This window comes from Parasteatoda tepidariorum, chromosome 4 (genome assembly GCF_043381705.1).
Source record: "Parasteatoda tepidariorum isolate YZ-2023 chromosome 4, CAS_Ptep_4.0, whole genome shotgun sequence".
Classification (NCBI taxonomy): Eukaryota; Metazoa; Arthropoda; class Arachnida; order Araneae; family Theridiidae; genus Parasteatoda; species Parasteatoda tepidariorum.
Window position 1 is genome coordinate 47,041,758 of NC_092207.1, and position 22,901 is coordinate 47,064,658.

Genomic DNA, 22,901 nt, shown 5'->3' on the forward strand with positions numbered 1-22,901 from the left:
CCAGGGTATATATTTTCGGTAATAATATTTCATATAAACATGCAGTTGAAAGCGATATAACCGAAATATTAGCTTACGAACCCTTTTTAGTTTTTCTTTGTAAACAGCTTAGAAAGCTATATTCAGTCAGGGCTAAAGAGAATAGAAGGGCTAGTTCACTCCGCTCTTAGAGCTGAAGCTACGATTTCCCTCCTCATGACGTCACTGTGTCCACAGATCTCGGAGATCGCAAGCAAAGATATTATGATAACTTTGCATCTTTCTCTTTGTAAAAATAAGTTAGACTTTTTCTGGTTATTAGCCTTCAAACTTTACGTAATTAACACATTATTTCCGTTCATAAACATAGTTCAAAAAAAACTTTCTTGGTTATTATATTAAAAAAATACCATTTTAAACTTATAAAAATGTTTTGCTAGTTGGTGAAAATGACACGATAAATACTTTATTTTAAAAAGTTCAGTTTTAACTTTAACTATTAAGAAAAATGAAGGCATATATCGACACTTTTTTTATCTACATATTCTTTTATAAAGATAAGTTAAGTTAAATTTAGAATCCCTGATTTTAAAATATGTCGTTAATAGCAATTTGTTCATACTTAATCATTAGGAAACATCAACCTTAAACGCTAATTACTGAAACAAAATAATAATTTAGGTTCATAATGACATTAGAAATTTTACAATTGTTTATAGACATTTAAATTTACGATGATATAATATATAGATATTTAAATTGAAGAGAATATAATTTTTAAAAAAAATCATAAATATTTAGAATAACTACATTAAAAAATATGTTATGAAATTAGGAGAATTTCAACTATATACTATATATTTTATTTATACTTTTTACTTACATTTTAATTTTCTTTGACTTTATCTATTTTTTAATTCTTTTCACCTGCCTTTCTTTATGAAGTAACGAGGCGGTTTCTATTTAGATAATGAATTTTTATAAAAGTTCTTTACGACAGAATAAACGTATTGCTGTTTTATATTAACTGTGTCATTTCGGAATCCATTCTTTACATAGTTGTTCATTTACTTTAGGGAACACGCGAAAAATTATACTTTTTCCTTTTGTTTTTATATCAGAATTTTTGCAAGTTGCAATCGCGCAAACTGGCATTTCGATAATAGTTTTAAATTCTTGTAAATTCACTGCAAAAACTGAGGAAAGTCATTATAGAAAATAACAAATGTCTTAGAATATCTCGCAAAAAGAAATGATCCAATATTAGTTAGAGCTAGTTAGGCCGAACGCTCCGTTCTTGATGTAAAAGTGCGAGCTTTGCGCCAAAGTGACGTCACTAGAGTGACGTCGGAGGATCGGCGCGGCGAGAGATACTTCAAAGGAGTGAACCAGCCCTTCTATACTCTTTAGCCCTGATATTCAGTAGTTACCCGCTAATTATCTAATTATTGTATATGAAATATAATTGCTCTACCTCATTAAATACATTTTCATTAAGCCTCATTAAGTTTTTAAAGCAACACTCAGGGTGTGCATACTTCTGTCTTTATATTTTAAATGCAAATACTTTTAAATTATTTTTGCAAAATTTATTTTTACTAGATGTTTAGATTATTTTTACTAGATTATTTTATTTTAATGCACTTTGTATACATTTAGAAAATTTATTTTTACTAGATGTTTAGATTATTTTTACTAGATTATTTTATTTTAATACACTTTGTACACATTTAGAAAATTGATTTTAACTAATTATTAATAAATCGTTAAAAAATTTAACATTCAGAAATAAGCTGAAAAATTTTATTACTGTTAAAATTGCGGAAAAAAAACCTGCGGGCCACTCTGTAGTTTGCATGAAAGCAACTAAACAGGTGATATTTGTCTAAAAACGAAGAATTTTTGTATATGAACTTAACGCCAAGTTTACCTGAAATTTTATTTTGATTGAAAATTATATGTTTTAAATGTTTTATACCCGATAATTTTTGCTTTATTTGCTTCAGATAATAACTATTGATCCCTTGTGGAAGAATATTTATTTCATTTTTCTCGAGATCTTCATTTTATAAACTTGATAGTTAAGGTTGAAAGTTAAAATGTATGGAGAGAGAGAGAGAGATATTAGATATTACAACATATAATAACCTAACATTTTTGTTGAAGTTTCAAAGGTAGTTTGGTACTCTCTTTTTTGCCTTTGCATTAGAGTTGCAGAATAGACTATTAGTGATGATCTGGAAAACATCCCTGAGGATGATCCAAAGACATGCCATCACAATTTGTGAAGCAACTTTCTCAATTTATGCATAGATCTAAAGGAGAAGAAAATTTTCTCCTAATCACTTTATCCATGGTACTGGTAATCGACGGACCAAACGATTTTTGATTTTACAGATTTATTTTCCAGAGATTTTATTAGCACGTATATCGAATGCACTCGGTAGGTTTCAACTGATTCTGGGATTAAATCCCGGACCCTCAGGACGGGAGTCTGATTCTCTAACTAACCACTGGGCAACACATCCCGATTAAAATCTTTAAAAATATATGCTTCATTGAATCGGGATACGAATCATTTCCTACTTGCATTGATAATAGGACATATTTATATTAATGTTATCTTTATGTGGCTTTAACAAGTAAATTTGTTCCGTCTTGGTTTTCTAAGTTTCTATTTTTTATGCTATGTTAGTTGTTTTTAAACTACAAATAATCATTCACGTCGTTACAATGAACACGTTAATGGAAATAATCTTTCAAAACATTAAGATAATTATGTACTTTACTAACAAAATTATTATTTATTGATTCTCAATAAGCATCGACCTTTTTGCACCAAAATTAATCACAGTTTCTGGGGTTGATAAGCAAAGCGAGCAGTGGTTAGAGCCTTCTAGTTCTTTAAAAAGTACTTGTGCTGCATTCAGGTATCTATATTGTACAGTTAATGTAAGTCATAATATTAAATGTGCAGTAAAATGTAAACTTTAATACAATATAGACGTCAATAAAAATTTATCCACACATCATTCATGACTGAGGAAATTAGTAGTACTTTATAAGGACAAAAAATACAAGTTTAAAACAAAACTTCTTTTGCTGTCTGTAGTGTTCTTAAACATAAAATTTATTTTTATAGCAGAGTTTCATTTAAATTTATTGAAAGGAATAAATAGTGATTATTTTTTTAATGAAAAATCTTGCTACTATCTAGATGTTGTTGTATTCAGTGAAAAGATGAAACCAGGAGAAGAAGAATCCTATACAACGTATACAACAGCAGACACAAACCACTGGAGCCGAATATCACCTCCAGCAACAGAAGAATACCTAACATCTCAAATAAAAATGAAGGTATTGACCAGAACCAGTACTATGCTCACTAAAATTAGTTCTTAAATATATTTCCTTTCAATTGTTATATATATATATATATATATATATATTGCTGATTAAATGTGTTAANAGTATATACATATATATATATATATATATATATATATATACAAAGATTTTTTTGCAAAATTTATCATTGCCTGTATCATAGTTAATGCATTCAAAAATTTAAACGATACTTTTGGTACAGTCTTCATGCGTCCAATTTGTGAATTTTGTGCTTTGTTTGCCTTATATTTAGTGTAAGCTTAAAAACATTAAATGCGTAAACAATCTTCATCACTTAAATGTAATCTTTTTTATGTTGTTTTTTTAGGATTGCTTATGATTTTTTTTTTACGATTTTTTTTGGAATTTCTATCTTTAAATTTGAATTTGAAAGTTCTAACTGATTCCTGACCGATATTGGTTTTTGTTATTTTTCTCATCTCTTTTATGTGATAGTTTTTTTCAGATAAATTATCTTTCATTTTTAGTAGATTTTTTTAACTGGAGTATCTGTTACTGTTGAAGACTACGTTTTTTTTTAAATTTTCGCTCCATGTTTGCATCTTTGGAGCCTCTTTCTCAGAAAGTCTAATTTCACACTCACATGAAGTGAAATAGTATCAAATTCGAATCCCAATATTCCAGGATTACGTGGGATAAACCCTGAAACTTTAGAATACACCATAATATTGACTGGTGTAAACGCTAGTGAAGTATCTCAAGATGAAATAGTATGGATTTTTATAGGTCATTTAAATGTGCCTACCTATGCAACATAAGCCATGTTAATTTGGTTTTTGAAGGACCCATTAGGTGATCCAAGTGGTTGTAACTTATGTGGGCAGGTGAGGAGGAATAGCAACAAAATAAAGCTGGCCTTGAGTAAATAGCCCGATACTTCTATTTGAATGAGAATCATGATTGTCCAGAAAAGCAGACTTGGGCATTTTTTCTTACATAGTTATAGGGCTAACTTCATTATATGACAGACCTGTTTTCCGAAAAGACGTGTTTTGATATAAGTGTCACGAATGATGTTTAAAAAAACGTGATATTTTTACCTTATTGGAACTTTTACACTATCCGGAGTAATAGTTGCGCAAAACAAAAGTGAAACTGAATTTAGATATTCATATGTCTGTAAAGCAAAGGAATCATTACCCGAAGAAAGAAATACTTTTTAAGTGTTTCCAAGCATAAGTTTAACACTAGAAAACATATTTTAAGTATTTATAAAGACATGAATTTTACTTATCATTAAAAATTACAAGAACACAGTTCTTCCACCAATGTGGCAATAGCATCATAGCAAAAAGATGACACAAGCTGTCGTACTACCTCAGCCAATTTGAAAATTAAAGTGAATTAGAAAACTTTCCCATATGGAAAATATGCGTCACTATCTACTTTTTTATTTGGAAAAATACAAATTTTAGTGGTTAAAATGACTAGTGTAAGAAACGTGGCAATTTGAGTTTGTGTCCTTATCGCTTGTAGTTATCGGTTTAAAACCAGAAAAATCAATCACTTTGCATGCTGTTTATGACTTCATATAGAGGGGCTGATTTATATATTTTTAAGGCATTTTATTGTTCTCAAAATGTCTCACTTCGCGTGAGTTATCAGAAATTATTGATTATAGCTAAAAATAATAAGCTATTTATTTTAAGCTATAATCAATAACTTTTTAGTTTACTACTCTGATGTTTGATCAAACTGCAATGATATTTTATGTTATGCGAGCTTATCAAAAGTTATGAAGGTTTTAAAATGCGAAAACATAGTTCTTGAAATGGGTGTTAAACAACTTTTCCCGGGAAAAATTGGCACTATTGGTGAATGCACAGTTAAAAAAAATACAATGGAGGGTCGGGTAAATATTTACGATGATCAACAGGAATTATTTTTTCCTTATTCAAAGATGGATAATACATAATAAAAAAGAGCAGTTAATTTATCTTTGGGGTACTCCATCTAGCATTTATTAAATGCATAATTTGCTAATTTTCATTATGTAGTTCATTTACTCAGCACATACCACGGTATAGTCAGAAACCATACTATAAACTATAATGTCTAAACTGTATTACTAATTTGCAAAATAAAGAAATATATTTGCATCTTAAACACATAGTTCTTTATTATAGGGAAACTTAAATGTATCATTAAAATTTAAATCTCAAAAATTATATTTTGGAACATTTCTTAATGAAAATAGCAAAGAAAATATGCGAATGAACTTTTATAAAAATGCGTTATTTCTCACTTATTTCGGCATACTCTATACACTGTCGACCTGGAAATTTCCAGATTTCTGATGATTTTTTAAACTGAATGACCTAAACATCGAGTGGGATCACTGATATATGGTGCTAACTATATAGCGTAGCACTTAGCCTTATGTATGCGAACGTGAATCATGAATTAATCTGTTATTTCCATGGCAGTTGTTAATCAGTAGTTTTAGTTGTCAGCATGGATAAAGTTGGTGAATATAACGTCATCAAATTTCCACAATTTCAGAGAGGTTTTCATTTCATTAGTCTATAGAGTAGAATATCTGAGGAACCTTTTTACCATGAGAGATCACATTTAAATTAAGCGGTGATAAAATATCCCGAAAAAAAATATTTTATAACTATATGGACAACTTCGGAGAAATTACTATAGTTTTTGCATGACGTTTGCACTGTATTGAATGATATAGAAATAAAGAAAAAAATCATTAAGTCATTTATTAAAATATAAATTCACAATGTAAAAATTTTTCACATAAGGTAAATAACTTATTATAGCGTTAATATTTAAAGAATTTTTAAATAAAAACTACCTTTCTTTAAATATTCTTTCGAATTAAAATAATTAAAAGTATTTTTCAATGAATACTTCTTGTTGAGATTTACCATTGAAATTGAAGTATTTATGCTAGTTATGAATCGAATATTGTTTATTTGCTTTCGCGTATTTCAAAGTAGTCAAAACAGTTGCAAAATAAACACACAATATTTTATTTTACTAATATAAATAATCTAACTCCCACTCTACATTAAATGTTCTTTTCTCTTCAATCAATATTCTGTTCTTGGAGAAAAATCGTAGATCAAAGTATAGATTTAATAAAGATTAGATTTAATAATACAATAAAATCTTGTATTAAGTAATTAGTAACATATCATAATTAGTAAAAATAAAACTAGATTTTCACAATGATCAATAGCAACACGAAACGAAACTGTTACAAGCATGTACACCTAACTACAAATCTCCAACTCTGTAGCATATTAGGAAATGCTAAAAGTTACCGTCAGAAGGAAAAAAAAGTAGGTATTGCCTGTCTCTTAGAAATACCATCGATACCATTACCTGGTGGATGGTGATTTTTATAGAAAAATGGTTAGTAAATTTCAAGTAAAAGTGTGCTTAATTCAAAAATACGAACAAAACAGAATAGCTTTTATTGTTGGACATTGACAAATTGAAAAGTGTACCAGAATTTTAATAATTTCTGATCGTTAGACCTGCTACACTGTAGCATTCTAATTCATGTTATACTCATAGCGTAACTCAGTTAACTCATGTCAACTCAACACGTAATTTAATTCTCATGATATTGAAATTGTCGTTATTTATATGATTAAATACAAGAGCTAGAGGTTACACAAGACGCTCAGAAAGGCCGCAGGTATCTCTGGCATAGAATATACCGAGAAATTACGAGTGGCTAGGGTAACTAGGTTTAGGACGAATTATAAAGAATAAATAACCTGAACGTAGTGAGTGCACGTACGATTGTACTTAGTGAGCAGTGTTCTACTTAGCTATCGAAGTAAAACATTCAAAATGTCAACCAGCTAAATTAGAGGGCTGGACGTAGAATCAGTAAACAAACAGTGCTGTGACCATTTTCTTGTATGGATATTAGAAACCATGACTATAACTCTATATTAACTCTCTATAATTTATTTAATGCTACTTTAGACCATAGTACAAACTTGAATTAATTTTTTTCAGAGATTGACTTTTATAAGACAGATATATGGATATTTTTTATCGTTTAATTGAGCTAATTCTTTTTTGTTGGGTTGAAAACTATTCCTAAACATTCTTAGAAGTCAACGATATATTTTATTTTACTATCCCTTTAACGGGTAAACTTACTAGACCCAAACACTTTAAAATTTTGCTTTATAAAACGATTAAAATGGATGTCAATTTTTCTGTGCTTTGTTCTATGTTCAAAAGTGCCTTTTTTTATAACAAAAATACGTGAGAGGAAGCTAATTTTGAATGCATTTGGTATTTACTGGAAGGCATTTTCTGTTCCTTCTATTCGTTACAATATTAATGCTTCAAATTTTCTCAAGTTCCTCATTAGGCCTAATTTTTTGAGACCAGTGCTTTAAAACTGAAATATTTCTTTTGTTTACTCTTTCTGTTTTTGAATTGTAAATTCCTAAAAGTACAATTACTAACATAAATTTTTCTTGTGCCCATGGTAACAATCTTATGAAGATCTTTTTCCATACTTTCTAACACAAATTACATTTGTTCTCAAATAGTTTCAAATGGAATAATGAAATTTAATTCCTATTTTTATTTCCATAACAACTGAATTTAAGAGGAAAATATAATTTTATCTATTTGTCAACATTAAAAAAAATCGAGCATTAAATATTATACTTTGATAATTGGTCGATAAAATGCCAAAAGAATATTTCCATGAATAATATATAACTCATGGCACCGACATGTATTTAAAAAATCAATGTGAAAAGAAGAAACTTTGAAAACATCCATAAACTGAATTTTACATTAAGTAATTTCAAAAAATTATTTATAGATACGTATAAATGCGAAATAAAAATCAATACAGTAAATTATTAAGTACATCTTCAATATGCTTACAGGAAGAAATTTTGCACGAACTCTTATTTATTCTGTGTAAGCACTTTTTATTCATACCCAGATAGGCTACAACTTTACACTGCTGATTCCCGGTTGATAGAAGGACTCAATGTTGGAGCATGACTCCACTGTACCTTTTTTTCATTTGAAAGTACAGCTGGAGAGTTTACAACTGCATTTGATGGATAAACGCTCACAATCCCGATTGTTTTGTCACAGCTGACCTGCCACTTGAATAAATTCTCAAAAGTGACTTCCGGGCCGCATTACAATCACTGATATCAACCTCTAGTTCTTTGTCGTTTTTGGGCCTTAGATGTTGAAGAATGTACAAAGCTTATCTGACAGCGAAAAGATCATTGTTTTGCGGTGAATCCCTGAGCATTATAAAGTCAATGGCTATTATATTGGCGATTAAGTGGTCAAAAAGATGCCTTGAGTTTACAAATATCTTCTTCCAGTATATCGTTTAGAACAATAAAAATATTAATCATAAATTCTACATCTGAGGAGTTTGCTCTTAAAACAATTCAAAGCTCTTGGAAAGACAAATTATATCTAGACTCAAAATGTTATATCAAATGTCGAATGTTATAACCTCGCTACTGGCTATGACTGCTTGCCGAAACGTTTGCTCTGTTTCCACATAGTCCCAAGTCTTATCTTCAGTGTCTGTTTTCTAGGGTGGTTTATGGATGGTGACCATATCATCCTTTGCCGAGCATTTACCAAGCGTTCTTCTTCCTTGTATTTCTTCATATTTATTTTTTGAAGTTGTCTTTTTATCTTGTCATTAGAAATCTTAAAAAAATAATTTTTTAAAATTATTTTGGGTAATTACAGAATTTATGGATTAACAAAGAAATATTTAAGAAATATTAGGTTGTTGAAAAGAGTTTTTTTTTAATCAAGAAAATCGTGCTACTCTCTATTTGCTCAGAACGGGTTAGTAATAAAATCTTGCTTGACATTTAAAGTGTAACCTGAAGTAGCTCTAAGTTAAATTCAATTTCATTCGATTTATATACACATTTTTTAAATTTTTAAATTGAAATAATGTTTGTATGAAAATTTTTTAAACTATTTACGCATTATTAAATCACACTTTTGGTCAGTTTATAAATTCAACTTAGATGCTTTTGAGATGTATTTCCTTACCAAATTAGGTTTAATTTGGCTCACAAATAATAATTTTTGCAGAGTTGATGATGTTTTAATTAGTTTTGCAAGGTATTTTATGTCCTTTTAAAAGGATATTCTGCAATCAATCATGCAATTTTTTTACATGAGTTAAAAATGTATTGTTGCAATTTTTTATATTTGTATCCCTGAATGCATTTGTTTTAAAACAATTTCAAACAGGAAACAATTTTTCAGGTAATTTTTCTTTTTTTCGAAATTTTTTGACTCAAAAGATTGACTATTTTTAAACTATATCTTTGGCTTATCGCATAATTAGTTACGCATTTAGTGTTTTATTTACAACAAGTGTTATATTTACAGAGCTGTCAGAACCAGATTTTACATTTTAAAAGCAATTTTTTGAAGATCGTCATTTTATGACGATTTAAACAAATCCATTAAACGGGAAGCTAATTCAAAACTTTATTGATACTAAACAGAATTTAGTCGTTGAGAAGGTCTAATAGCAGTATAATTGAGGTTATATCAATAAAATCTAATCTATGCCGTATGAATTTAGGTATGAATCGTATGAATACTCCAAATCTTGCTATACCTTTGCTCAGTTTTAAAACTCATCCTAGTAGTTTCCATTACTGTTAGAATTGCCCACTCCTTATTTTAATTTTAGTAATCATCGACGAAAGGAATCCTTATAAGCGTAGAATGGATGTCAGATGTTTACAACACCATCTGCTCTCCATTTAAAATTGTGGTATTGTAGTATGCGATTCACAATCACGGGATAAATTTCCGCAGTGTTGTGTAGCTTTAGAGCGACGTTAATGAGCAAACAAATAATTAATAGTCTTTCGGAATACTTTTCATTATCTTCCAGTGTTTAATTAATATTTTTAATAGTTGCTAAACCTTTATTAAACTGCACTTTCTTAACCCAACTATTCAGCTTCCAAGTGGGAAAAGTCCATGGTCACAGGGTAATCCAGACTGGCCTCCCCACACTGTAGAAGCAGTGTCTCTTCAATTTCACAGATCCGCTGATGACAGTGGAAGTCGCGAAGATCCACGCCAAAGTTTGCCAATGCACACATTACCCACCATCGAGGAGAGTCCGACAATTAGTGCAACGACTTCTCCACCTTCTGTGATAACGAAGCAACCTGTGATTGCGTCTGCCAGACAAACGGATGTTTGATACAACACTATTTCGAGCTCACAGGTAAGTTGGAATTTATTTTCATTTAGTAACTGTATTCATTCTTAAATCATTTGTGAGACCTAAATTTTACCTCGATTATACTTATTTTTCTATATATTATTTCAAAATAAAGATATTACCTTATCGTATGTAGATATTTATGTAGAATATGCCAATTAAAATATCTTTAGTTCAATCATTACAACTGCTAGCATTTGCAGATGATATCGTGGGAAAAACTAGAGCAATCATTGCAGATGCTCTCTGGGCTTTCGAGGCAGAAGCAAAAATCATAGGATTGTCAGTCAAAGATGAAGAAACTATATTAATGAAACTAACAAATAGAATCACAAATCTGCAATCACTGAAAATAATTGAATATGAGTTGGAACAAGTGGCTCATTTTAAATATTTAGGTACAATCGTAAACAACAATAATGACATAAAAACTGAAATAAAAAAAAAGAATCAACATGGCAAACAGATGTTATCGTGGATTGAGAGACCAGTGCAAATCTAAATACATAAGTTATGATGCAAAAATAAACTTGCACGAGACACTAGTGTGACCAATAGTTTTATATGGCAGTGATTTCTTGGCAGTTAACAAAGCAGACGAAGAGAAACTGACAACGTTCGAAAGAAAAATATTTAAAATATTATTTTTGGCGCAGTAAGAAAATATGGAACCTGGAGAATTCGTTACAGCCATGAACTGCAATCAAAATTCAAAGAGCATAATGAATAAAGTTTCTGAAATAAGAGGGCTATGTTGTGTATTTCAGTATAGTAATGAAAATTCTATTAAAAAATAACCTTCCAAACACCAGAGGGTAAAAGAAAAAGAGGAAGACCTAAAACAAGATGGTTAGATAGAGTTGTAAAATGGTTAAAAAATTTGAGAGTTAATAGATGGAGAAATAAAGCATCAAATTGATCTAGATGGGGTAAACTGACTGAGTCAACCTTGGCCGGTAACCGTCTGTAGGGCCTAAGAAGATGAAGAAGAAGTTAAAGAAGTCATATCAGTTATTGGATACCTTGCAATCATAAAGTTAGTTTTTGATGCGTATATCAGAGAACAAACTTTCAAAGATATGTTGTATACCTTCAAAGTTATAAATAATTTCTCTGATTTAGCTTTGTATATGTAAATTACATGGTTTAACTTTCCCTAGTGGTCATGATTTTAATCCTTCGTTAAGATCTTGTGACGTAACTAATGTAAGATTTTCCATGGTCAAAAAGTTTTATTTTGGTTTATATATCTGTCACCAAAATTTATATCAATGATACTAAAAAATATCTAAAAATTTTCAGACAATATGCAACATACGCATGTATTGTGACATTTAAGTTACGCTTTCATCATATTTAGGTCTGCAACGATAAAACTATATTAGATATTATTATCGGCGAGAAAAATGTTTTTAACAATGGGACCTCTTTTAGCACATTGTTGGAATAAAATATCTCCAGCAATAGATGCACCATGTGTTGAAATGTTACTAGAAAAAAAATAAACGTTGAGAATTTTTGTAAATTTCCATGCCGTGTATGACAACAGCGAGTTAGTTAAATTTAAAATAAAATATGCTGAAAATAAATTGTTGTCAAAGTGACGGAATAACTGTAATAGTTACTAAACATCTGTGGTAAAATAAAAAAAAATAGTTATATAAACGAAATTGTTTTTTATATGAAATTGTTAGAGGTTAATTTAGTCGTTAGGTAAACTTATATCTTTTTAAATGTACAAAACCAATTGCAAATCAAATGATGCCTTATTAGGAAAAAAAATTTGTCTATTGATAGATTACAAAGTAATAAAAACATTTTCCAAAAATTTCACTTCTGTTATCAATTTTTATAATAAAACCTTTCGAGAAAGAGAAAGCGTAAACTTTACAACGCAATAAAAATGAGTTATAAGACTACAGACTAACTAAAATAAGCACCTGCATTTTTCAATATAACTTCTTTTATGAGGTGGCAGATAATTTGATAGATTATCACTCTCTTAGTTAAACGAATTCTGGATATATTGTTTCAGAAGATTTTGCCAATACATTCGCACGAAAATAATTTCCACCTTTTTTCAAACCAAAAGAGCAACGTTCTTCAAAATAAGGTAATGGTGCTAATTTTGAAAAAAATCAGGATACATGACAATTCAAACGAAACACAAAAACAAATATTATTAAAAATATCAAAATATTTATTTTGTTATAGTATATAAAAAAAGTTGTTTTCAATGATATAATTACTTGAACTCGAAATTCGAATAGTATGAAAATACAAATTTAAAATACTTAGATAGAAATTTAAAATATTTTACAGTAAATGAATTTTGAGTGGAGGGATAATTATTTAGTTATCTTTGGTTTTAAATGTTTCCAACGTGTATAGGTTGACATAAGTTGTCTTAATTAAATGCTGTTACTTTTTCACAAACCAAATTAAACTGTACGAAATTAAAAAGAAAATATTTGATCATTAAAGTTTTCCTGTTCAAATTATATATTTTAAAATGTAACTATTTGCTAAAATAAATTTCTCAAAAAATGTGAAAGAATGTTTGAAAGGAAAGAAAATAATGCACAATGCATAAAAAAACAAACCAAAGAAGCTCCACCCTGAAAAACTTTTGATTTATTAATGGGATCATCAAGTTGTTGGATCATCACGTTCGTCCGTACTAATTAATTAGCATATTCGAGGTCACCTTCTTAAACCTTTAAAAAAGAAACCTAGAACTTGAAGATCCGATCATTAGATCGAAAGTTTTTCAGGATTTTCCGTTTTTTTTTCTTTCCCTACTGTACATTTTATAATGTGAAGTAGAAGTGCATTAAAACTTAAATACTTATTTAACGTTCTACTTTTTGTGCAGGGAGAATATTTTTCACCAGACGAGTCTACAGTACAGTGTTCAAATAAGGATAGTGTTTCTCCGTTCATGAAAACATCATTTCTGTGAAATACGTGTTCTTCAGAGAACAAATCAATGATAAAAACTCCATAAGCAGCATACGTATCTTTAATAATGGACTAAACATTTTAGCCGTATTCTGCTGATAATACTTATTAACAAAGGACTGAGCTTATGCCAAAAATTAATCTGTACATACATATTATTTATCAACGAAAACTAATGCATGATGTTTAAAGATCTACTACTGTACTTCATCAAAGTGTGAATCACACTTTCTTTAAGAAATATATATTTTTAATTATACATATAATCATTATTAAAAGACAGATTGACTAATTCATGGTTTCTTTGTTTTAAATTATAATGTTTAAAAGCTATTTTTTATATGTTTAGTGTGAGCTCATTTTTAATCCTTAAATTTTTCCCTTAAATGTCTCTTGCTTTTATTGGTAGATACATCTCTGGTAAATTTCTCATAAATAATCAATATTATTCTTTGAATGAAACAAGATAAATTAATTAAAACTGCTTAAAAATAAAATATGAGAATGATATGCATTATTTCTCTTCTGTTTCGGAAAATATTTAATCTATCTGTTTCATTTCATTATCATTATCATTATTATGATTGCAATTGAAATCATTCTCAAATTCATAAAAGTTAAGACTGGAAATGAAAATTCTACGAACTATTTAAGACAGCAAAACCTAGTATTGAATTTAATCATGAAAGATATAGTTTACAGTATTTAGTAAAATAATATTTTTTGTGGGGGCTGAGATATTTTGACAGCCATTAAAACTTCACGTCCATTCACATGCCTATAATTTGGACGATGAACTCATTAGCAATTTAATACACTTATAAACTTGTTTTAGAAAAGGGCAATTGTTTTAGAAAATTTTGTTAAATAATCAATTTCACCTAAATGGAAAAATGCAGAATTTAGTTTCTTACTTTGTATCGATTTGTATTTTTAATGTATGCTAATTTCATATTCAACCTTCTCGCATTCTTAAAGCAATGTTTCTCTTAAATAAAAACATTTTCAACTTAATGTCTCAACTAAAAACTTTATAAAAATTTAAATTCCATTAAGAGGAGAAGTTTTTGCCAGAAATTGTTTAATATTATGTTCATTACAAAACATGTAGAATAACTAGACTTATGGTAATATTGTTTTAAATTTTGGCAGAAGCTTCAAATTAACCAAACTATTTAATATTTTTAAAGCTTTCAGACAAATAAATATATCGAAGCTGAAGTATTTAGAAAACAACTTCTAATTTAAATCCTTAATACCTTTCTATTTAAGCATTTACCGTTATATTTACAAACAATTTAAGATACAAATTTTCTTAAATAAAAATCAGTTTTTCCGATAAAGTTTAACAGGAAAGTCCCACGTGGTCAGAAAATTAAAAAAAAAATTTGCTCCGGGGCTCAATGCCTTGAAACTTATAGAAAACAGTCAGTTTCAATGCAAAGAATGAACTCGTAATCTCTCAATATGAGGATAATCCTTATTTTTATCCGACACATTTTGATACATAACCATGAATTCAAAATACAAATATTTAAAAAAAATTATCTTATATCTTAAATAGAGAAATTATTTTTTTTTCTCATTTATATTTATTTCACTACTATTTAGATTTTTAAACAAGCCGTTGTATACTTGTAATTTATTGTTTTGTTTCTATTTGCATTTGAAGATTTTAATACTGTGTGTATGATGTGTGATTTATAATAACAAAATAAGTTATGTATATTTAAAAAATTGCAAATATAATGATGAAACACATTTGGTTTGCCATTTGTATGGATGTATAAGTGTATATAAATGCTTTTGTTACTAAAAAAAGGAAATTTGTTGATGTGAATCACCAAAATGCTGGGCATTTGCTGATTACGTATTGTATATACATTTGTATTACTATGTTTTGTATAAAAATAAATATAAGAATACGACCACATTTGTAGATAAATAAAATTTATTTGCACGAAATGCTTTTAATTTTTAATGGTTTTTTAATGTCGTACTTTAGTTTCTTTCTTATTAAAAATCTTTTTTTTTTATTTATTAAAGTTTCCTCAAAACATTGTTTTTTTTTTCTTTATATTTTCAGTGTAAAAAGGACAAATACTTACAAGAAATAGGCAGCTTTTAGTCAATGTAATGTTTTACTTTTTTATGCTACGTTATTTCATAATCATTAATTTAACAAAAATCATTAATTTTTAATTTCAATAATGAAAAAAATTTCATTCATCTTTCGTCACTAATATTTCCCTGAAAACTTTACCGAATCAGATTACGATATGAAATACTAGATCTTCGGAAGCCTCATCCGTAAAATCTATTTTTAATGTAAAATATCATGCCGAAATCATTACAGTAATATTTATTTAATTAGAGTGATTCAGTGATTTTACTATAAATATTACAGTTAAAATGATGGTATAGCAGATTTTTTGATTTGTAACATGTTCCAGTAAAATTGAATTTTACGGTAAAAAAGAACCAGCACCCTGTTTGTCGGTGCTTTTAATGTAATTTTTTCAGTGTACAAGAAACAGGCATATTTTAAACACTGTAATTTATCATTTTATTTTTTGTTTGGTTATTGCAACCGCATAATTAATATTCGAAGAAGAAAAACTACAAAAATCATTTAACTTATTTTTGACAATTAAACAAAAATTCCCTCAACTTTATATCGCTAATAATTCACAGTCAAAAATTCTGTTTCAAGTTACGGTATAAAATACTTTCACTTTTTGGGCATCATCCGTTAAATCCATTTTACCGTAAAATCCATTTATATCGTAAAATATTATTATTATTAATAATAAAATTACCGTCATCGTTGCAACAATATTTACTTGATTAGAGTAATTCAGTGATTTTACTATAATTATTCATGTAAAAATAACTGTATACCATATTCTTTGATTAGCAACATGTTCAGATTAATTGGATTATACGGAAAAAAGTACTGGCATCCGGAGTGGTTCTGCTTTTCATCATAATCTGGAATATTCTGCATTGTATAAGAAAAAAGTAGATTTTCTTCACTGTTTTTTTTCACGGGTCATTTTATGATCTGTTACATTTATCTAGATAATTAGTATTCAAAGAATAAACTGCAAAAATTGTTTAGTCTTATTTTTGACGAAGGAATAAGAAATCACCTCCAATTTATGTCACTGATCATTTTCCCTTACGTGCTATTTTTTACAGAATAAATGCCTAAGCATCTTAGCTAAAAAAATCTTTGGTATTACAAAAGATAAAAAAGAAAAAGAAAACTAAAAGGGTATTTCGGTGAAATTATAATATATATATATATGTATATGCGTTTAAGAAGCACTAGTTTAATACAGGATTATTATGATGTTTCGGAATCTTAAAAAAAATACTTTAAATAACGTTAAGCACTTTACCGAGAAAGTATACAACCAATATTTGAGTCACGTAGATAAAACTATTATAGTATCAATTTTAAAATACCGAAAATTGCCGACCAGGAGACCGAGTGGTTAGCGTGTCTGACTGCGGGGCCATTGGCCGCGGGTTCGAATCCTACTCAGGGCAAGGATGCTTCTTTCTCTCTCTGTGATCTATGTCCTTTATTCTTTGTGAGAATGCGTGAATGTGACCCGCCCTATAAACGGGTTTGTGGTTGTGTGACGTGGGCGACGCTGCTCCACTGCCGTGGCTTCGCCACAGGTGCCCACTGGGTATCGGGAAGAGAGTAGCAGTTCTGGAATTTCTGTGGCCAATGGGATAAACCCCAAGTGCCCGCCATTAAAAAAAATACCGATAATTTAAATTTATACTTATTTTAGGAGAAAAATAATGTTTCAAATAAAATGTTTCGTGTCTAACAGCAATTGTGACATCTTTTATCATCATATTCCAAAAAAATATCGTTGTTTTTAATGATTTTTTAACTTTACCTTGCCTTTTGTTTTCATCGAAAAGCTTCACCGACTTAAGGTTATGTTGGAAATAAGGGTACATATCAGTTAATTTTCAAGATTTTTATTAACGTTGCAATCTCATTTAATTGAACTACAATTACTATTTTTATAGACAATTTTAAATGTTTTTAACAGTTCATAAATAAAGATTTTTTAAAATTACTTGCCTTGAATTTTGAAACTTATTAAGTGAGGATATTATATTATTTCCTTAAGAGCAATTTTCTTTAATTTAATTGTTATATTAATTTCTGCAAGCGCATTGCTTATTTAAATAGGACACGAACAGTTATTTTCATAATTTTACTCAAAACAAGTGCTCACTGAGTTAATAATTCATTAAAAGACGGTAGAAATATAAAGTATTTAAAGTATTTCGATAAAGTATTTAAAGTATATCAAGAACGTATTTAAACATGTTTTAATTACGTAAATGCAAAAAAACATTCAATGTTAAAGGGTATGTAATCTAGATCTTACAATATTACATGTTCTAATTAGGTCACTTGACTTCATTTGGGCAAAAGACTGAGAAAATATTAGCCCTGGTCATAAGGGAAATAGGTTTTTATTCTGATAACAATATGGTTATTCAACCAATTTATATTTCACATTCTTTTCGATAAGATTAAATTATTAATGGGATCACATAAAGCAACATTTTGCAGTTAGATCAATTGTCTACACTTGGTCAAAAGACTACGAGAATATAAGCCATGCTCGTGAAGAAAATCGGATTTTACTCGGATAACAACATGATTATTCAATCAATTTATATTTGACAGTATGCTCTTTGATAAGATCAAACTATTATCTGGATCACATAAAACAACATTTTGTAGTTAGATCACTTGACTCCACTTGGCCAAAACTAAAGACTACGAGAATATGATGCTCATGAAGAAAATACGTTTTTATTCTGATAACAACATGGTTATTCAATGAGTCAATGTTTTACTTCTTTGATAAGAACAAAATAAAAACTGGATTACAAATTATAACCTTCAGATAGATTACTTGACTCCACTTGTATAGATTCTTGAACATATGGAAAAAGTTATAATAGTTTTGAGATTGAAAATAATTATGTTAGTGACATCAACTAGATAGTAAAAACTATTAAAAAAAGGGTAGTTTCACGTCTTTTGACCAACAGTTTAATTTATCTTCATAGTAAAAATCTAATTTTAAAAACTATCAAGCAAATACAATTTTATTCAAGCTACATTCGATGCATTTGTATGTTTTTTGAAAAACCTCTTGTGCTATCTGTTATCAATGATGCCTGTTCCTTTCTGCTTTTACTTTCTTTTTTTACTAGCAGCAAATTCTTTTACAGCAGAAATATTTTCTCAGAAGCAACTGTTCCAATAAACCCGAATTTTGGTATACAATAGCCTTGTGTTATTTAAATTAATTTAAAAAGAGCTTTTACTCGAATAATTATTCAAATTTGTTTTTATTAAATTATGGTGCTTCTTAGGCACTTTTTTATTTTTCTAAAATCCTTGCATGATACTGAAATATTTTCTAAAATTATCCTTACAAATATATTTTTAAAGGAAAAAATCTCTCTTCTACTTAAAGAAAATTTTAAACTTACTATCAGAAAAAATTTGCGTATATGGCCAACTCTTAAAAAAGGGACAATTTTTAACATTACAGATATAAAGATTGTACTGCGTGAATTTTCTTTTTTAGATTTATTAGAAATTTTGAGTCATTAATTTTAAAATAGTTTCATTTCCTTTCCTTAGTCTTAAAAAAATGTCTCTTACACGTGACGTAAGAAATATTAATTTAAAAGAAATGATTATAAAATAATTTTATTAAATAATTTAAATTAAAATGCAGGAAAACTCACGTCTTTCCTTAATGAACTGTTCCGTAAAAAGAAATGTTTTACTTGTTTAAACAGCAATTTTTAAGCAGTCTAAAATAAAGTAAACAATCAAATAAGATTAAAATTTGCGAGCAGAATTAAAAAGGTTTTCTACCTTTTTTTTGAAAAGTTATAATTTTTATTGAGTATTTTTAATTACAAAATCAAACTAACAACTAAAAAATAATTCAGGAACCACAATTTATGTCACAGAAACGATTTTGTCCGGAGAAAGCAATATATTATCTCGATTTTGTAGTTTCCAATTTTTAAGTAATCGCTTAAGCATCGTAAAAAAAGCATATATCTGTCCAATTTTTTTGATAAAGAAAAAAGAAAGAAAACGGAAAAACATTTCAGTAGAAATTTGACTCTATAACGTCATTTCCTTTCCTGAAAATAGAGAAAGAAAGAATAAGATTGTTCCAACAAAAAGACGTTTTTGCTTCCAAAAGAAATATTCTCGAGAAAAGATTTCGGGGTCTATGTTTTTCAGTTTCCTTTGCTTTCTGGTTCGCTGTTTTATGCTGTCACAAAAGCATATCGATATATTCGCACGTCTGCTTTTGTCTAGTTGAGTCTAAACCCTATTGTTCAGCAAAGAGAGAAAGAGTAGTTGCCATGGTAATGTCTGTCAAAGAAAAAGGAACAGAAAACTTTTTTTTTCGGAATTGTGAAGTCAGCAAGCGGGCATTTTGCAACAATCAAAGTCTGAAGAAAAATATTCACAACTATCTCGTTGCTGCTTTTGTCTGACTGTTCTTCAAAAATAGAGATTATTTTATTGAAAAAAATTTGAAGTCAGCTTATGAGGAAAATAATACGTCAAAAAGAAGTAGTTAGAGCAATCAAAGTGGCAAAGCCAGAAACTTTGAAGAATTGTATGTTTTGTTAAATGACACATAAAAGTTAGTTTGTATGAGAAGTTTAAATAAATAATGTGATGAATCGAGTTTTGGGCATAGTTTTACGAAAATGCAAGGCTTCCTAATGTTTTGAAAAAAAATTAAATTCTGGATCTGAACTTAATTATTTAATGCAATGCCAGGTACGAAAGTGAAGTCTTTTAAATTGGAAATCGTTACATCGAACTACTTGAAAACTTGGGCCGATATTATATCTTTTTTCTTAAATCAAAATTGACAACTTTATTAAAATTTTACTTTCATACTATTCGAATGATGATTGCGGTTGAAAATTATGAAAATAAAAAGTATGATTATTCAACAAAAGTACGTTTCTGGGTCTAATACCATAACTTAATGAAAAATAAGCACTAATCTGTAATGAAATGAGTGGCAATAATGTGAGTGGTTCATAAATATCATATTACTACAACAAAAGTTATGCGGTCCCCTTTGTTTGCTCTTTTTAGCGAGGAACCCGGTTTCTGTTAAAAAATTTCTAATCAATGGTTCTTTTTAATCAATAATTATTTTAAATGAGATAACAATTGGTAGTTTTGCAGTAAATTTCATAAATAATTAAATTTTCAAAAATATTCAAAATTTTGTTAAGACTTATTTTTTTATCTTTATTTTTTAAAAATTATTCCTTGTGGATGCAGATAATTCAGTGTAAAAATGTAAATATTTTAAAAAAATGAGAAACATTTTTTAAAAGAGTCGCGAAATATTTTAATAATTTTTTTTTCAAATTTTTTAAACTCTAGATAAATAAACAAATATCAAGTATAAAAGTACGTTTACTTTTATACTTGATATTTGTGTATTATATCTGATATTGTAATAGTATACTTGATATTGTAACAGTATAACTCAAGGTCATCTACTACATAAAAGGTAGATTGGCTAGATCTACATAAATGGTTACTTTTATACTTGATACTTGCTTATTATATTTGATATTGTAATAGTATACTTGGTATTGTAATACTTGATATTGTAATAGTATAACTCAAAGGCATAAAAGTAGATAACGATGAAGTAATTCCAGCCATAAGAGTAAACCGGGACATTATAATTCCAAGTAAACAAACATAATTTCAGTTTGAATCTGAATTGTTGACGTTCCACGTAGTGACCATTAGTGTTTCCTTTGTACTGCATCGCTAACGTTGCATGTTCCTTGATCTTTTATTCCTCTTTTGATTCTAATGCTGAAATTTCATTCACGATAATATTAGCTATTTTTGAATTACTCAAGGTAAATCTGCGAAAATTATGTAAATGAAAATTCTGACAAATGCCAATATATTTCGAATTCACCAACAATTTGCGGTCTACATAAATGGTAATTGTAATCGCGCGTGTCAGCATTTGAAATTGTGTCCCCTGAATGAAAGGAACTCTAATTTATTTCAACTCACTTGTATAATTTTCAATGCGAATATTAAGCTTAACTCTTTGTTAGGCCGTGAAAGTATACTCCTCCTAGCTGTATTAATTTTGAAATTCTGATTTTAAGTTATAACTTAAAATACTAAAAAGGCAATCGCAGGGTTAAGAGCCATGGTGGCACACGAGATAGAGTGTTTGCCTTCCATGGAGCTGCCCCATGTTCGAATCCCTACCATGATTGGTTTATGTAAATTTTACAACCGTCTCAAACCGACCACAGTGCTAACGGGACCAGAAGTATCCACAGTTGTAGACGAAAAAAGTGGATGTCGATTCCAAAGAAAAAAAATAATAATACTAGGAAAAAGGTCCTATAAAGAAATAAGTCAAATATATCAATATATTACACTATAATTTTAAAGCACAATTCCAACATTGTTCAATGAAATAAATTATATTTTCCGTCAGAAGCATTTTTATTTAAAAGAAAATTTTTTTTGAACCACGTAAAAATTAAAACAATGTTAAATACAGCCATTTAAAATTAACTATTAATTATATAACTAAAATATTTTATTTCATGAAATTATATGCAATCTCGTCAGTGTTAAACAAAGATAGTCAACGGCATTTGAAAATAATGATTATTCTAGAAATGCTTATTAAAAACTTTGAACTCAAAACGAGTAAACCCAGCTCAAAATATTGTGTAAATTTCATTTTCAAGCTATGTCACAAACAAAAATGGCAATTTCTTCTCTGTTATTAAATCAATGAAAGTAAAATAATTTTTTACGAGCTTCTAAATCTATATTTCCTTAAAGAATATTCATTTTCCAGAAGAAACCTAATGATTATTTATTCAGTTAATCCATCTACCTCTCAGGTTTACATTTTGATAAGAACTATGAGTATATTTTGATAAGAAATGAATACTTGATTATTATTTTCGCATTTATCATTATTTTAAAATTAAGAATCACTTTTAATGTTCTTGAAAATTGATTAAAACATTCATAGTCAGCATAAAAAAAAATTATTTTTGCTTTTTATTTCCTTTTTAATAAAATATGAGGAATGAAATATTCCTGTTATCCTAATTGAAACTTTCTCTGAATTTGTGTGATATAAAAATAACTAAATCCTCATGCTCTTTTCAAATCATTTCTTTTCTGTTCTTTTCA

At 28.5% G+C, this 22,901-nt stretch overlaps 1 protein-coding gene across 1 annotated transcript in view; it reads left to right on the top strand.

The window, feature by feature from the left end:
- The window catches only part of LOC107445831 (kin of IRRE-like protein 3), a 273,508-nt gene extending 257,952 nt beyond the window's left edge, over positions 1-15,556 (top strand). The window contains exons 12-14 of the mRNA XM_043040440.2: positions 3,197-3,336; positions 10,361-10,633; positions 13,506-15,556. Coding sequence (XP_042896374.1) covers positions 3,197-3,336; positions 10,361-10,609 — 389 coding nt within the window. The 3' untranslated portion in view covers positions 10,610-10,633; positions 13,506-15,556. The remainder of the gene's footprint in view (positions 1-3,196; positions 3,337-10,360; positions 10,634-13,505) is intronic.
- The last annotated feature ends 7,345 nt before the right edge of the window (positions 15,557-22,901 follow it).